This window comes from Chroicocephalus ridibundus, chromosome 1 (assembly GCF_963924245.1).
Source record: "Chroicocephalus ridibundus chromosome 1, bChrRid1.1, whole genome shotgun sequence".
Taxonomy (NCBI): Eukaryota; Metazoa; Chordata; class Aves; order Charadriiformes; family Laridae; genus Chroicocephalus; species Chroicocephalus ridibundus.
In genome coordinates, this window is record NC_086284.1 from 61,690,383 (window position 1) to 61,708,996 (window position 18,614).

The following is an 18,614-nucleotide window of genomic DNA, read 5'->3' on the forward strand; positions in this document are numbered from 1 at the left end:
ATGTGAAACACAGCTGGCTTATGAGGCTGGTGGTCAAGTTTGTAGCGATACTAGCGGTGGAGACAACCTGAGATTCATCCCAGAGTACTGAAGGAGCTAGAGGATATCATGGTAGGACCCTTCTTGATCATCCACTGAAGGTCTTGGGAGTCTGGGGAGGTCCCTGCTGACTGGAAGCTAGTCAATGTTACTCTAATTTACAAAAAGCGTGTGAGGGAAGACCCAGAGAACTACAGACCCATTGGTCTAACCTCAGTTCGTGGAAAAATTATGGAGAAGATTATACTGAGTACTGTTACAAGGCATTTAAAGAACAATGCAATCAGGCACAGTCAACACAGATTCACAAAGGGCAAGTCCTGTTTAACTAATTTGATATCCTTCTATGACAAGGTCACCCATCTAGTGGATAAAGGAAAAGTGGTGGGTGTAGTTTTTTCTGGATTTTAGTAAGGCTTTTGATACTGTCCCTCACGGCATCCTTCAGGACAAATTGTCCAACTGTGGGATGAGGGGGTTCATAGTGCACCGAGTAAACAACTGGCTAAAGGGCAAAGCTCAAAGGGTTGTAGTGAATGGGGCTACATCTGGCTGGTGACCGGTCACCAGTGGTGTTCCTCAGGGTCCGATTCTAGGGCCAGTTCTGTTCAACATATTTTATCAATGGTCTGGATGCAGGAGTTGAATGCATCATTAGGAAGTTTGCTGATGATACCAAACCGGGAGGTGCTGTTCACTCTCTCGAGGGACAGGAGGCCTTACAGAGGGGTCTAGATAGATTGGAGCATTAGGCTATGATTAATGCGATAAAATTTCACAAGTTGAAATGCCATATTCTGCACCTAGGATGGAATAGCGCCAGACACAAGTATAAATTGGGAGAAGAGTGGCTGGAGAGCAACCCTGCAGAAAGGGATCTGGGGGTGCTGGGCGACAGCAGTCTCAAAAGGAGCCAGCAGCGTGCCCTGGCAGCCAAGAGGGCAAACCGCATCCTGGGGTGCATCACGCACAGCATCACCAGCCAGTCAAAAGAGGTGATTATCCTGCTGTATTCAGCATGGCTGCAACCTCACTTTGAGTACTGTGTGCAGTTCTGGGCCCCACAATTTAAGAAAGATGTGAAGGTCCCTGAACGCATCCAGAGGAGGGCAATAAAGCTGGTGAAAGGGCTGGAAGGAATGTACTATGAGGCTGAGGACCTCATAAGACTTCTCCAGTTTGGAGAACAGGAGGCTGAGGGGCAACCTCATTGCTCTCTACAGCTTCCTGAGGAGGGGAAGCGGAGAGGGAGATGCTGATCTCCTCTCACTGGGATCCAGTAATAGGACATGTGGGAATGGTTCAAAGCTGCACCAGGGGAGGTTCAGACTGGACATTAGGAAGCATTTCTTTACCGAGAGGGTAACACTGGAACAGGCTTCCTAGAGAGGTGGTTGAAGCCCCAAGCCTGTCAGTGTTTGAGAGGCATTTAGACAAGGCCCTTAATATAACATGCTTTAACTTTTGGTCATCCCTGATGGATGGTCAGGACTAGACTGTTTGACCAAATTATCATTGTAGGTCCCTTCCAAATGAAATAGTCTGTTCTGTTCTATCTCACCCACCTTTCTATCTACAAATGAATGATTTTCACAGCAAGACACATCCAAAATGACCAACGAATCCCACCTAGGCTTTTCAAAACCAGTTTTCAGACCAGAACCATTCTGACCTGAAACCTTGACTCTGAAATGTCTGGGTTTTGGCACATTGCTCATCAGCCTGCAACAAATCATGTAAGGTTCAGAGGAAAGAAATACTCTGAAGCTTGGGCTTGTCCCTTCAAGCTTCATGCAAGACCTTCTAAAGAACTTATTAGTGCTCTTCACAGTGCTGGAAATAACTTTTCATTCTCTCATTTAGGACATGCCAGAGAGTGTCTACAAGAACCTGAAACTGTCACCAAGCTACCTAAAATGAGGAAACTGTTGGGAGGGACTCAAGCATGTAACTTAGGTACAAATTCTTGAGTACAAAGAAAGTCTAAATTTCTTGAAGAAGTCACTAAGGGAAAAGCAGGCAGTGAAGGTGATAGTAAACATTGAAAATTGATCTGAAAGACAAAAGGCACCACTGTGCTGGCAGATCGTAGCTTTCCTTGGCAAATCTGATTACGAGGCACAGCTGACACTATTATGATGCAATGTCCAATAAAAAATACGTAGTGCTGCTTAGTATCTTGTCTTCACAACATTTCCCTCCTTCTGTATCAATGACAAGAATTTCAGTACAAGAATACTATTAAAATTACACTGACTTCTAAAAGCTATCAAACTGGCCTTGGCAAGTTGTACAAGCACTCAGAAAACCCCTAACCAGAGTACACATCCCATTCTTATCCATTCCTAAGATGAGCCCCATAATAAAAAAATTACAGTGTCCTATATAAAAGACTCCAATAGTCATCCTAAGAATTTGGCTCTTGAGTTCTTCAAGCAAAGTATATTACCCTGACATATAGGTCTACCTGTACCAACAAACTGGAAAGCACTAAAAAAAGAAACATTAAAACACAATTATACACGGTAAAATAGGTGAGAAAAAATAAATGAGCAACCAAGATCCCAAGGACAATTTTCATCAAGAAATTACTAGTTCAGTTGAAAGAAATGAAACCTACTCAAAGGGGAGAAAAAAGTCTCAAAGTGAACAGTAATCACCATAAGTATCATTTGAAGTGGCGAAGATTAAGTTAAACTTATGATATCAGCTGTGGAACCATGCAAAATAGTTCAATCTTAACACTATTCACAGCGTCTTAGAGCTCACTGTGGACTAACTTACCCGCCCCAGCGTACACTAAGCTCTGTGATGCCATCTATGACTATGTTGTTAAGCTAGATCATTCAAAGCCAGCTCAGCTACCTCTGTAATACACTGTCAACTCTGGTTAAACATTACAGGCCATGCCTATTGAGCTGATACTATACAAGCTTTTCACGAGACAGCTCTTCAAGAGTTCACCAAATGATTCCTGTATTTCCTTTGGTGGGACAGATACCAGACTGCATGTCCTGTATAGTTTTTCATAATCGTGAATTGATGTATTCTTGTGTTTTTATTTAATGGAGCCCCAAGATAATTTCTCCAAAACTGTATTTGAACTGCCAACTTGCATTCACACACAAGATCTAAAAGCTCACTTGAAAAAACATCTACGAAGGAACTGCTTATGTTAAATACAGCTGTCTTACAAAAACCATAAATATCACTATACTCATCATGTAAATGCCAGCACTTGCATATTGCAGGAATTTAGAGGGGTTACTCATATGAATAATTATTTACAATTCATTAAAAATACAAGTAAGGTTCCTAAAGTTCGTTCCCATTTAAGCTATCCCAACATAATGGCATAAAGTATACTAAAATATTTAAGAATATACATTTGTAGGTTTGTTTTCTTTCTAAAATACTTAATTAAATGTTTCTTTATGCTTATAAACAATAAAACATTTAACAAATAAGCCTATTACAAAATAAGACTTTTCTTAAAATAAATTCTTGGTGTTTAATGGGAATTAGGGACAGCAACCCTTCCAGCTGTCCCAACCCTTCTAACAATAAATACCTGCTAAAGCAGATTTTTAAAAAATATTTTAGGAGGGTATAAACATTAATAAATTAAAACCACATCAAGCTGACATTTTTAGCATGAATGCAGAAAATATACACAATATAAAATTAAAGGGGCAAACAGAATGCTTACTTTCTTTAAATGCTTTACAGTAGCCAAGGAATGACAACAAAAAGAACAGGGCACACAGTAGGTCTGCTCTGCCAACAATCCCAGCAACCTTAAAAAAAAAAAGTTTCAGATTAACAGATTTTATTCTTAAAAAACAGGAGATAAAGTTACAGACACATATACAAAGTGAAATGATGTATAAAAGAATATTGCTGTATCACCCTTTTTTTTTTTTTTACCTGGTTTACTGGATTAGTGATACACAGTTTTCTAAGGTGCACCCTAATTTTGATTTGGTTTTGCTTACTATGAGCTAGGTAAACAATTTGGCTTTAACTTATGAAAAAAATGCTGGTTTTAGGCGTGAAGAAGGACCTCGCTGAAGAAAATGCAGACTCTGCCCCATTCCATCTGTTTTTTGAATGCGGCTGCCTTTGAGTAGAACTCTTAGCAAACATCCTGAACTCCAATAAAATTGGCAGCTCTGCTCCAGACTGTCCACTTTCAGAGTCAAGACAGCCTTCAAACTGCAGTCTGAACACTCAGAATGGACAAATCGCTTCCAGCCTGCAGAATCAGAAAAATAATTCCCCCTCTGGCAGTTTTTTGTGTAGTATTAATTGATTGTATTAGAGCTACCTCTAACTGTATCTTGTAACAGAAGCTCTACTAATTCAAAAAAAGACGAGAAGCACATTCTGGGACCTCTGTACCCCGGATCTGTGACAACCTATTTAAATGAAGAGCACCCTCAGGGCCACCAACAAGCTTTGGTTCAAGCCCTTAAACTGTATTTACAATAACTTGCTGAGACATAGATTGACATATTCTTGGATCTTCATTCCTCGATTACACAAGTGTCAGGATACAACGTGAATTTTTTGTGGAAATCATGACACAGGGAGGTGGCAGGGGACTGTACAGGCCCTGATGTTGGGACCTCACTAGAACATACACACGGAGCAAGGATCATGGAAACACCCCTTTGTTTTCAGCCTGGCTCTACTTTCTGGAGTGCTGGGTTCCATGTTTCCAGGAGAAGATGTCCACAGAAGTCTTTCTGAAGCAGGGCAGAACAGCTACAGGTTTGGGTTTTTTAATCCATTTTTTTGAGCTGATGGTTCAAGGACAAAAGCAGAAAACCTTGGTTCTTGTGTAGTACACCAGTTGTCCCATTTTGTGAGTGGAACAGAAAGAGGAAAAAGATAAATTGTATCTTCATTTTGTTTAAAGGCACCTGCTAACCCTCTCTTAGGAAAAAGGAATTTTTTTTGGTGTTGGTCTGACATGATAGAACACCTATTTCTAAATAACATCAGAGAGAGAAAAAGAAGTGTAGAGGCATGAGAGTAGGACTGAATCCACTGAAGAGACTCTATCCCACTTTATCCTCTGGTTCACTTGAGCACTGTAAAAGGAGAAACAGTTGGACTCCTAAATTCAGTTCAGAAAAACTTCTCGATTTATTCAAAGCCATGCACCTAACTTCCCTGCTTCTTTATCTTATAAAGGAATTACAAGAATTAACTCAATAGCTGTGGAGTGCTTTGCAAGGTTAAAATAATGAAGTGTCATTCTGTGTCAGGAGCTGCTTTCAACTAACAAGATAAAATTTTGAAAATAAATGCCAATTTGTTACAACAAAGAGATTAAGGGGCTAATAACACATATACGGCCTCAGATAACTCCAACGCTCCCGTGTAATCTCAAATGCAGGATCGGGCCCATAGACTCTGGTAACAAGGTAAACAAAAAAAATACAGTTATAAATTATCAGGTATATTCTTATGTCTGCGTTTCATTCAGTATTTCATCACTCAAGTGTTACAAAGAATAAGCATCTTTCAGAAGACAGAACTACACCACAAGAGTGTTTACTTGTAGGCAGAAAAATGATGACAGATGTTTTTCTTACATAGGTACTGAAAGCATTTAACTTTTCAAGATCTGTTTTACATGACAGTTTGTTTTGTGCTGTATATACCAAAATCCAAAGCAGCAAACAGACAGATTCGTCACAATTTTATGTCAAAATATGTCATCTCATTTCAAAAGCAGGATGTCATGATACTTAAAACTCACAGCTTTAAAATCACGAGAAATGCTTTTTGAGGATATGCTGCCTGACAGACACTCATGCTGGAACCATAGCAATATCATGACTACTTCAGTGCAGGAAGATTTATTATTCACTGTGTAAATGATTAGAGGCCTTTGTTCACTCATGGATTTTAGAAAAGACACAGCATGTAAGCATGCTAGTTTCTTCCTCTTCTTCCAGTGTTTGCCTAAAGCATATGCAAGTCTTCAAACCTTGCATATGCAAGCAGACCACATTAGTTGTAATTTATTTGAAATGACCAAGGTCTTATTAACATTTGCCTGCAGATTTAAATATAATTTTAGAGTCAAATGGAATGAAGAATAAAATTATGGATATTGATAAAGGAGTCAATAATAGGTCTATTGCAAAGCTAAGACACAAGTGAGATTTCTCGTTACATGTCAGAACATCAAAAGCAATGAAGACTTGTTTTACTTCACTTTGACATCTAGAACTGGTTTTGGAAAACAAATACCAGGGGCCTTTCTGACGCTAGGACAATGTGCTCTCACTAAGAAGCTATTCTGCAGGCAAGCAAACACCACAGAGTGACTGGCGGGATGGTTTAGCCACACTGCCAAAAAAGGTGCCAAATTACTAATACATAACATTGTACCATCTCTAGGTTTCCAATACATGCAGGGTCCCCAGTCAGCTGAGAGGCATAGCTATCCATAACAACCTCTTCCCCATCAATCATGTGCAAAGCAAATGAAAAAAAGCCAGAACCATGGCATATTGTGAATAAACGAAAAATCAGTGCCACAAATATAGAATAATGTGCACAGAGGATTTAGTGCTCATTACTAGCACAAAGATCAAAGTTAAAATTAGTACTTTTTTAGTAGCTCAGTCCTTCCAAACAAAAAAAAATGATGCCTGCATTGTGATTATTTTATATTTTATTTATTCATTATTACAAGATCAAGCAATCAGGGACTACATCCAGCAAGCCCACTGGTATAAGGCCATAAGATTTTCTTAGCTATGAGTGAAAAAGTGCTTTTTAAGAAAACCGTCTCCTCTTCACTAGAATTTCTACACAAGGACTTTGATCTTTGGTCAGGTATTTCAGTCAGTTGCTACACATGTGCCATGTTTCTATTCTGCATCTTTACAGCTTCAGCTTCCAGCCACTGTTACACTTTTGTCTGCACTGCTATCAAATTTGCGTTCCCCATGTACATAATTACAGGCTGTGATAAAAAAAAGTAAATCCTTTAATCCTCTCCTTCATGTTAAAAATATAAACCCGTGGAATTTGATCTCTCATGGCATGGGATGATTTCCAGTCCTTTAATCATTTTCATGGCTCTTCTGGGTCCTCTGCATTTTTCCCAGTGTCTTCCTTGCAGCATGGGTTCAAAACTGGATGCAGTATTCTAGTAAAGTCACATACAGAGTTCATATAATGCCCCACTCCAATTTTCTATCTCCCTGGTTTTTTTTATCAAAGCAAAGGGAAATGAAAAGTGGTTATGCATTTGCATCCAGTTTATATTCCATTCTCCTTGGCTGCTCATGAGCTAATGTTTCCAGTAATGAATTCTTAATCCAGTAATTAGGGAAACTCTGTAGTTTAGGGCTATCCTTCTTTAGTTATTGTACTTAAATGATTTAATTTATCTTCCTTAATAAGGTCCAGCCCTATGGAATTACAAGCTTTTGGACGTCCTAACCATAATATTTGATTGCTCTCATAAGACACGTGCCAAGAGAAGCGTTAAGAATATATAAAGGCAATGCGTAGGGTGTAGGGCTATGACAGAATTAATTAGTAAAGATAGACAAGAACTTCTAAGATATAAATCATTGGAGCTAATTATTCAGTACTTACACATTCCGTGTGCACTGGATGCACTGCAAACAGCAAAGCAGCTAGAAGAGATGTCTTTGGAGCCAGGTTTAGCCGCCTTCCTTTATTACTGAATTGCAGTCCACCCAATAAAATCGAGAAGACATCAACCATCAACACTGAGATGGTACAATGCAGTATTATATTGATGACATGGAAACCAACTGGGTAGAAGCCTCCAGCAAAAAGGTAATTAATTCTATATAAAAACAAAAACATTAAGGCTAGGAATTACGTCAGTGGTTTGAGATATGCAAACAGAAAACCTAAACAACCCCACAGCAAGATCATATTAGATACACATACACAAAAAGGCTGAAAAATATCAGCAAACCCCAGCACGCATGGTATTACCACTTAGCCACCACAGTAGGCTAGAAACAATGTCCCGATCTTTACTCAAAGGTATTCATATGGGATACCATATTCAGCATATCTATCCTCGTCAAAGACATATGTTAATGCTATTATGTTAATCATACCTGTGGCTACTTAGAACTGGCTTTTGGTGAGCAATGTAACTTCAATGTTTCAACGCAGGAGTTTCCTACAGATAACCAACCCAGACTAGTGGGGGAATACCCTTGGTCTTAAGAGAAACTACGTCCCAAAACAACCTGATGAAATAATTTTAATTAAATCCACACAGTGAGGAAACTAATATGCACTGAGACTATGATTTCCACTGACATTCTAGCTGAAAAATGTCATAGCATTTGGACTGATAATATGGAAATCATCTGTGTACAATTCAGTATCAAACCAGAAAGTAGTCAGTTAGCACATCTTAGTAACTAATTTCTGAGACTGGTTACAGAGAGGTTTCAGGCAAGTAGTAGAACCAGAAGGAAGTGTAAGTGAAAATGCAGTCTCAAACCCTATTCAAGATAGGAACTCTGTGGTAAAATGGAGAGGGAGAAAAAATGGAGAAATACCTTGTTATTATCTGTGTACTTTTATCAGTAGGTAAGATATACAGAAACTTACTTTGGATAGGGGATTTTATATAGTTCATTTGGTCAGCCTGCATCTGGCTTAAGTGAAATCTATTTAAAAAGCCTAACCTATTATAAATGTGAAACACATAGAAGTTGGAGCTTAGGGAAATTGAGAAAACCAATTTCTTACTTGTGAAAATAGCATTTTATGGACCATCTCCACATGCTCATCTATATTTTCAGATATAGCAATGACCATATCCCAGTTCACTCTTTAAACTAATCAGGATGTTACTACAGATGGAATATACCACAGAGACCCTAAAAAGGAAGGAAAGCACGTGCTGCGTAATGCACTGAAAGATTTAATAGGTTTAAGACTCTGACACATTCTATTCAGTTGCATAGTTTCCTTGATGAAAACGTCAAGAAACCCCAACAGACAGTGAAATCCACAGTGCTAAGTACTTAAAACACTGACACTGCACTCAAGAGTCAAAGTTTTTGCTCGAATATGAGGACTAAGAGTGGGAGTACTCCTGCAGCCACTTAGTCCCTGGCTTAGACCAGACACAACTGCAGAACCAGTGCCAGGTCCCCATCCACAACACCGAGTTGCATGGGGAAAATAAAGCCACTTAAGACTGAGTCCTCAAAGATTCTCTGCATTTGTGTGCCAAATTTCTACATGGTCTACTGCTTGCTCAAATCTTTGGGCAAAAAAACGTGAGCTAACCCTCATAAAACTTTAGTTATTTGAGAAAACCAGCAAGTTACATGTATAAGCAGACATCTCTCTCACTAGGCTTCTCACACACTGATTTGAAGTTAGAATATCGGGGGGAAGAGATGGAAAGACTATTCAGTGACCTAGTGGCAAAAGGCCACAGTAGATTGATGCTATTTATAAAAAAATCATTTGACAGGTCACAAGGAAAGCAGAGAACAGAAACTACAATAGCAGGATAAGTGGCAGCATGGCTAAGTGAAGGGAACGTACACCTCCTGGTTCTTTGATGATGTGACCTACATACTGAACCACACTGCCCCCAGTACCAAGGTATATAAGAGCATAAGATGCAATCTCTGAAAGGTACATTGAAATACAGAATGTCAAAATAATGTATACTTTGGGAAAGAAACAATTTGAAAATTAAAACTCAATTTGAGATTAAGGTAGTGAACGGGAAAATCAATTCAGGAAAGGTATCCCTCCAGACACTTTGTCTCTCTCTTCTTCTGTTGCCTCCCTATAATCAATTGAGCCAATATAGGTTAAAAAAAAAAATCAGACCTCAAGCAAAAAGACAAGTCTCACCTGAAAGTTAGGACAGTTAGTGGTCGATATGACTTATGACTGGTATTGCTGCTGAGTTTGCTACCCCAAAAGTCATGATGCCACAGGTCACCAAGTGGGGTTTCTGCCCTGAGGTCCTGAAATGAAAGATCATAAATTAACAGATTCTTAATATTTCTGTTTTGTTCAAAGCAGCTAAAACACAAAAAAGTTCTAACTAATACAGGTCTGTATTAGGTCATTTCTGTGTTAGGTCATGCTAACACAGAAATAGCAGGTGTTTTGTTGGCTCACTACTGACATTTGACAAGGTACCCAAGTTTGCAATGAAGGTCACATTTTGGATGTCTGTCATCATAAAGGCCGAGATGCTCGGATTCTGTAAGTAGGCGTAAGTACATGCAATTTAGTAGAACTATGAGTATTCATATCAGTTGATAATCTGGTCAATAGCTGAGATATGAAACACAAAAAAACCCCACCCTTTACCTTACAGTTTTGTAAAAAGCCTTTGATTTTAGGTCTAGGTTATCTTGCGAGGGAGGCCAACTACAAATTGCTGCAAATAGCTATTTTTCTGCCAGTGTCAGTAGCACAACTACTAATGAAAACATGAAAGCAAGAACACTAAAGATATAAAACAACAACTAAGCTCTTTTTGAAGACTTACTTTGCACAGGACACAATTCAAATAGCTTTTTTTTTTAATCCTTAATATATGAAACCAAGAATCAAAATCTCTACATACTGCTCTAAAAGATTAAGAGCAGAAGACAGAAAAGTAATGATTTATTTTAATTTGGGGTGGGGTAGGGGTCTATTAAAAAAAACCACTACAAAGGAAGAGTCTACTCTTTGCTTTTATCTTAGAGTCATGCTGATAATGAAAAAATCCAAATAACATAGGCTATTGAATGGAAAACATACATTTTGGAGAGGAAAAAATAAGGACCTTGGTAGCATCTGCCTCAGTTTCCTGTGAGGACAAGATGGGAAGCTCAAACTAACATACTCTTCTACTTGTCCCTCTTCTCCTGCTTCCCTGAGGCAATTACATACCGATTTATGCCATGGCAAACATGCAGGATAAATACACTACGTTAAAGACAGAACCTAAGAACAAAATTGTACTAGCAAATGAATAGCTTTTGTATGAGTGCTGGTATTACACCTGCAATCAATCACAAGTTACTCTACCCCCACTTTCTCCTCTGAAATTGTTCAAGAGACCAACAAACCAATACAAACACAAGTAAGCAGACAAACCAGACTGATGAACCCATGAAATGTCTTACAAAGCCTGGTGTCCTACGTCTTATTCCTCCTACATCTCCATCTACTTACAGGATTCCCACGTTCTCCTACATCTCCATCTACTTACAGGATTCCCACATTACAATACCCTTGGTTCACTAACTCCAGTTCCTCTCAAATGCTGATACCATCTCACTTGCTTCTACAGTATCTTGAGCGCCTTCTGTGGTCTCCAGTACCTTCCATCTCATTCTTAGCTAGCATTTGTGGCCTGACAACAAGGCAAGAGAGAACATATACCACTGCTAGTCCCAAGGTACAGCCAAATGTCTGGGCCATGCTGACTATCTGCTGCTAAACTGAACTTAAAATAACTCAGTATTTCTTGTTTCTCTCTTAACACATTCTGACTTCCATCTATACAAAAATAATAATTAAAAAAAAATCCAGGAAGAGCCTTATTTCTATCACTTGATCAAGTTCGTTGAGTATTAGACAACCTGTTAAAAAAAATAAATTAGGAAGTAGGCTAAAAATCCTACCACACTGTCAAACGAAGCATTCTCTAATAGGTTACTAATCAATACGCAGAAAAGAGAGCAGGGCTAACACCGTAGTCTTCGAAAAGTCCTCTATTGCAGCTGTGAATTAAGGCATCCTCAGGGAAAAACCTTAAGAAATCAAGATTCACAGGGGATCTTGTTGGGCTTAAGAATCATTGAGGCGCAAAGTTTCTTCACAGTCTCACAGATGTTTCTCCTGCCAAACAATAGCTACAAATTTCTTTCTTCTCCCAGGACTGCAGTTTTGGCCTTAGGCACCTAAATTCCTGTTCCATTCCTCACTGGTATGCACAAACCCAGGTCATAATTTGACTCTCAGAGCAGGAGTGCACTCAACCAGCAGGCCACTAAATCAATCAATATAGCCTGCTTTTCCAGGGGCAAGTTGGGACTGGATTGTACACCAATATATGCTGAAGTCTTTGTACTCTGCAGGGGACAGCCGTCAGTGGGCGTTGTGGCCCTCAGACTGTTTTTCCAACCAATGGCACTACTCCTTATGTGCATTTGACAAAGAAAGGGACAATGGAAGAGATTTTTTTTTTTTTTAGTATTGAAATTTTAAAAGTATGTCTTCTATGTTACAGATGGTTTTCAATAACATGAGATGGGAAATAGATTTGAGATGTGCAAGGCTAGGTTTCCCTTTCATCTAGAATCAGTCTTCTTTTGTCTTCCATAGGAAGAATGCAGGAAAAGCTGAATACATGTAATTACTTAGTGATTAGATTACACTTCCATATGACCTAGAAATCTTCAGTCATGTGTCTTGCTCTTGCATCCAAGTTCTGTGAGAGAAAGTTACTTACATTATTTTTCCCACTCAGTGGATTTACACTAAAATAGGAATGGTTTGCTCTAAGAGACACAGCTGTTTCAAAGTTATGTATGACTTTTCTCTACAAGAACTGAAAGTAGGTATCAAAGAATCTCTAAATATTTGATTAGCAGCAGCTTACAGACAGCAGAGTTCAATACTTAAAGAAAGGTCAGTTTTTCTATATAAAGGCTTATGGAAATGCCATATTGTGTCTGAAGCTCCTCCTAATCCAACTGTTTGTCTTGCCAAGCTAGTAAATAAATAAAGACAAAAGTCAACTGCTGTGCATCAGTTAAAATGCTGCTTAAAGTGACAAGAAAGCATCTGGAAAACAGTCTTGAACCCCAACAAAATCTAATAACAGAATGTTCCATGATACTGTAGGTGTGGGGTCAACTAACAGTGCATCTTTCACTAACAAAAATAACTGAAAGATTGGGGTGGTGGTGGTGGTAGCTAGTAAATTGACAAAAAGGTCACTGTGTGGTACCCAAGAAAATACTGGTATAGTAATGCTCAATAAATCTACAAAATTACTTCACCTGCTGTCTCTCTTGTTGAATAGGAATAAAATATGCTCTACCTTGTTTAATAAAACTGTGCCTTTGCTAGATAGTCTCCCTCCCCATTAAACTGGTAAACTGATTATCTCTGTATTTTTCCTGTGGATATTATATTTCCACATATTCATCTGACCCCTGTGTTAAAATGATACTGTCACAAAAATCTCATTTAATTTCTAGGGAATAATAAGAGGATTTTGATGTGAAAAATAGAATAAGCCTCACAGTTTTTCAAACATACAGACAAGGTATGAATTAATCTATTTAAGCAGTTGGTTGAATTTCTCAGCATTGCCTATGGCTATGATCCTGGTGCAGGTTGTTGTGTTGCATAGATAAATTGAAACATTTTGAAAGTAAAAACTGAAAGAAATGGAGAAAGATTACAAGTGTGGAAATTGCACATGAACAAAACAACCTGCCTTGTTTCACATCAGTCTTTTGTTCATTCTGTCAGGAAATTAAAATATTATAATTGTGACCCAAATAAAACTTTGCAGAATGAAACATTGCCAGGAGCTGTGCAATTTAAAATATGTTTCTTAAAAAAAAAAAAAAAAGTCACTGTAGGTTCTTAATTTGTCTATAGTATTCTCTTAGAAGCTTTGAGATTTATTTCCAGTTTGGCAGGTGTATTTTTCCCCCACATATTTATAACTCAAGGTATGATGACTTACACAAGCATAATACAAATTTGTCTAAGGAAACAGTAATTCAGTGGGATTCTAAAAGACACATTGTGATAAGTTGCCTCCTAATCTTTTGCAAGGCGAAAACCCATGAATTGTGTTCTTCTAGCCGTATCAGTCTCCGGATTGTCCTCCCTCTATCCCCATGGCTTCAGGAAAACAGAACCAACAGATGAGGGTGATTCTTTTTACCCTGTGCTTGTCTTTCCAAACATTTAACAAGGATCTTCCAGAACAGGATAAGAGGTGTAACACAAAGACGCACCCATGAGCACAGGCTCACTCACTGCTACATGTGATTGTATGAAGCGTCTCAGCAAACATAGACACTCAACTTCTCAAAGTCAAAAGAATCTCAGATAGAGGTTTGTTTGAATCACACGTTAATTTCTAAGTATTTCAAGGATCGTTCTTTGCATGTATGATCAATTTTAAAACAGAGCACAAGAATACTTTATCTCTATTTAAAAAAAAAAATACTGAGAACTTTAAGTGGGGATGGAGCATAAGAAAAGGAAGCTTTTCTGCACCTGTAACATTTTTATGGTGTAAATCACAGCTGAAGAATCCCTGCACCCTACAATTGCTTAGCGATGCATTATGTATCTTGGAACCAGGGTAAGTTTATTCGTTGGGCTTATTCATCTGTCACCCTGAGAAGATAATGAAAAAATCTCCTATTAACATCAACGGGTATTAGAAAAGTCTACTGCATACTCTCACTGACTTAGAAACAAGCATAAAATTAGATCTATAGGCAGTCTTGATGTACAGGTACCCTGTGAATAAGCATTACTAAACATCACATCCAAATTTGATGATGCTTTCTCAGATGACAAGCAAAGTCCATTTGGTACGGCAAAAAGTGATCCGTTCCCATTGACCAGATATTGACACTTGTTAAGCAGAGCATCGCACTTGCAAAAGAATGAAAGGGGACACATTCTGAGGAAAACAAACAAAAAAAGCTGTTTAATTTGTTCAGTCTTTTGTTTATGCATTAGAACCCAAGTCATGTTATTAAAATAGCTTTAGGAATAAGATTTTGTTAAGTGTACTTATGCTTCTAGCTTTTCGGTAGAGCAGTGCTGCACAGCTTGTTTGTCAAATAATACTTAAAAAAACCTCAATAATACAAAACAGACAAATGAAGTTCAAAAAAAGGAATATCAGAAGGAAGCTCTTTACTAGGATGAATATTTTGGGCCTACTTAGATCAACCGTCGTCATTATTTCTCTTCCTATTACCATTTATGTCAAAGGATGCAGGGGGAAAGAGAGACAAACCTTATTATTGATGATGGCTTCAGAATCATCAAAGACAAAATCTCCATCATAGCTGTTAGCAAAACAGAGGAAGGAAATTAATGCCACAACCATTTTAGCCCAGTATGATGGAAGAAGGAACCATGATACGTCATGGTCCAGGTTAGGTTCTGTTTGTGCCATTCTGTGAAATACTTGTTCCAAGTTGGGTGCTTCAGCATTATGTTGGTTGCAAATCTGAAAGAAACACATACAAATGTAGAATTATAGTTGCATTTCACTAAAAATAATTTAAAAATGGAGAGCTGGGTTGGGAGAGGAAAATGAAGCTTCATACAACGTAACATTTTCCTCTTGGTGCATTTCATAATTACTGGAACATATCTAAACATAATTTTGTAGTTCAAATCTGGAAGAAAGGCACAGTTTCTCATGGTCAGAGCACAGAGATAAAACCAAGAAATTCTTAGATTCTAAGTTAAAGCTTTGGCACAGGTAAATTCTAAAACCTTGAGCAAATCACTGTTTTTTCTGTTTCTTGCTATTCTTTTCAAGTACAACAAACAGAGGCACCATGGGGATTATAGAGCATTTATAAAGTTCTTAAGAGAATGATAAGCATTAGAATTTCCTTCCAAGTGTGAAAAACAAACATCATCAATTGCAAAAAGCTCAACTCTCTCTCATTAATTGACTTAAAAAGGATCTCATCTTACACATAGCTTATATAGGGAACTCATAAAAACATTACAGGTAGACAGATACAGATAGCAGTTAATTGACTAGGCCTTAAATCGCAAGAATTCAAACAAGACGCGTCTGTACTGTTAACACCAAAGCAATGCTCACTAGATCACTCTGCACACAGCAAGTACAGTATAGGCTAGATTCCACTGCTGTATTCATGGACTTAAGAGGTTGTTGAGGTAGATGAAAAAGACCATGCAATCCAACAGCACTGAGTGATATATTAGTGTGGAGGTACTAAGGCTGGAGGTTTACTCCTGAGCCACCTCCACTTGGAAGGGTCTCTTCTGATGCTTCCAGCTGCACAGCTATTCTGCCTCTGCATCTCTGGTGCTCTGACAGTATTGTGAGTGGTCTTGTTATCAAGTGCTTCTATAAATCGCAGAGGGAGGAGGTTATGAATGGAAAACTACAGTAAAAGCAGGACATAATGCAAAGTTTTTATCTGTATGCCTCAAGAATTATAGGCACATATAGTAGCCCAGCTTCATGCTTTCTTCTTATTTATTGGCTTTTTAAATCAACTGTTGCAACCCTGAAAATACTGCATTTAATGTCTTTATGCAATCTAGGAAAAAGCTCTAGTCATTCAGCTTCTTGAACAGACTTGACCATTAGAGCTGCTAAGGCAATTGTTTTGTAGCTTTCTGTTTGCAACGCTAAATTCCAGTCTCCACAGATTTGCAATCTCTATACACGCAGTGTCCCTTCTTGCTTTGGGGACTATATAGCAGCGCTCCCAAATTCAGGTAAAGTCGGTAACATGGAGCAGTGCAGAGAGAATGGAGCTCCTTAGCAGAGCAAAGCAGATCAGCCACTTGAAGAGCAAAACCTTTTCTCAAGGTAATTCACCTTTGTGCTCTGAGTTTGACGAAAACAAAAGACTAAAAGCAAGACTGTTAATCCGAGGGAAGCGCACTGCATTGCTCGTAACAGCCCAGACACAGCACTAGTGTCCAGTACCGAATCCAAATATTTAACCTACTCTAATTTTGCCCAGAAAGTGTCGTCCCCCCGCATCAAGCCTGTTCTATTTATCTGATGGACATCTGCTGCCATCCCCCTCCCCGCGCTCCAGACCGGCAGGCCGGTCCCTGGGGGCTCCCTTACCCGGCCAACGCGTTAATCGACCAGGCGGGCTCAGCACCCACGAGGGACCGCGACCCCCGCACTCCCCTCTCAGGGAAAGGCGACCCCGAGCACACCCCGGCCCGATCCGGCGGAGCGCACCGACTCCCCGCGGGGAATGGAGTCACGGCTCCGGCGCCCCGCGTCCCAACGGAGAGAGCGGGCGCCGCGTGGAGCCTGGCACCAACGGCCGCCGGCGGAGCCCCTCAAACTTGCAGGCCGTCCCGAGCGCCCGGCGGGGGCCTGTCCCGGGGAAGGAGCCCGCCCCAGGAAGGCAGCGCCGGCCGGGTAGGGGCGAGGCTGCGGGGCGGGCGGGCGGACGAGCCTCGCCGGGAGTTTCGCGGCGGCCCTGCCCCACTCGCCGCTCCCCTTTTGTCCTGGCGGCGGCAGCGGCCCCGCTGACGGGGGGGGTGTGTGTGTCCCGTTCCGTTCCTCCCCGGCCCTCAGCGCCGCCGCCGCACCCCCCCGCCGCCCGCTCCAGTTCCGCCAGCGCTCCTGCCAGCACGCGGGACAAGAGCAAGGCCCCCTCCCAGCGCCGGGGGTGGGGGGGCCGCGGCGCAGCATTACCTGCGAGGAGAAGGAGCCGGCGCGGCATCTCCCACCCGGCTGCGAAACTCTCCTGCCCGGCAAGCCCCCGGCCGGAGGGGCCGCGGCCGCGGTTTCGCCTCCGGGAAACATCCTCAAAGCCCATTGGCTGCCCAGCCGCCCCACCCCTCCTTCTCCCCGCCCCCCCGGGACAGCCCGGCGCGCCCATTGGCGGCGGCGGCGGTGACGCGTGGCAGGCCGGGCCGAGGTAAGCGGAGCGAGGAGATCACTTGCGGTGGTAGGGCGGCCGGTGCGGGTCGCTTCTCTCTACAGCTGCCCCGAACTTCGCAGCCCTCTGCCTCCTACAAAGGCGGGAGCCGGGCGGCTTTCCCCCCACCGCCCCCTGCGCCGCGTTCCCGGAGCGGTGCCTTCCTGTTTGTCCGGCTGGCGCTGCCCCCTGCGTGGCTATCGTTGTCCCGCGCACCTGGCTGGGGGCGGGGGGTGGGGCGCGGCGCGGCTGGAGGGGGCTCGCGCCCCGTCGCGACCGTTAGCGTGACCGTTACCGGCGGTTGACGCTGCGCGTGAGGGAGGCTCCCCAGCGCGGGGGGCTCGCCTGGCCCCGGGGAACCTGGCGGGCGCGGGTGTTCCCCTGCCCTGAGCACCCCCCGCTCTCCCCTCGGGGGCGAGGTTCCTGCGGCGGCGGGCGTACGCGAAGGGAAGATTCCCCCTGAAAAAAAGATGTTACGAAGCCAGCGAGGTGGTGGCGAGGGGAGGAGTTCGCCGCCTTGGGCTACCTTCCGGGGCGAGCTCTAGGGCACGGTAGCAGAGCGCTGCTGCCTTTCCTACGGAGGCCCTGGTCCTGCCGGGCTTGTGGCGGGGTGCTCCCCGTTGGACAGATACCGTAAGGAACCAAGAAAGGGGCTTTATCGGGTGTACTTTGTTTGCGTGTTTCGTCATTGCCATTTTCTTGTAAGAAGGCGTGATTAAATGCAGAACTGTACTACCAAATGTTCGGCAGAAGCTTCCCTGAAAACAATAAAATCTTAATATACTGAAATTGGATGAGAAATCCTGGCCGTGAGCCAGGCAGAGACGTGTAATTTGGAGTGGGATTTTTGAGATGTTTGCGTTACCAAGT

At 41.5% G+C, this 18,614-nt stretch overlaps 1 protein-coding gene across 1 annotated transcript in view; it reads right to left on the bottom strand.

Moving 5' to 3' along the window:
* TMTC4 (transmembrane O-mannosyltransferase targeting cadherins 4) overlaps window positions 1-17,648 on the bottom strand; it is a 57,047-nt gene extending 39,399 nt beyond the window's left edge. The window contains exons 1-5 of the mRNA XM_063337086.1: window positions 17,519-17,648; window positions 15,098-15,313; window positions 9,943-10,058; window positions 7,669-7,885; window positions 3,749-3,836 (exon numbers count right to left, since the gene is read on the bottom strand). Coding sequence (XP_063193156.1) covers window positions 3,749-3,836; window positions 7,669-7,885; window positions 9,943-10,058; window positions 15,098-15,313; window positions 17,519-17,629 — 748 coding nt within the window. The 5' untranslated portion in view covers window positions 17,630-17,648. The remainder of the gene's footprint in view (window positions 1-3,748; window positions 3,837-7,668; window positions 7,886-9,942; window positions 10,059-15,097; window positions 15,314-17,518) is intronic.
* Window positions 17,649-18,614: the final 966 nt, after the last annotated feature.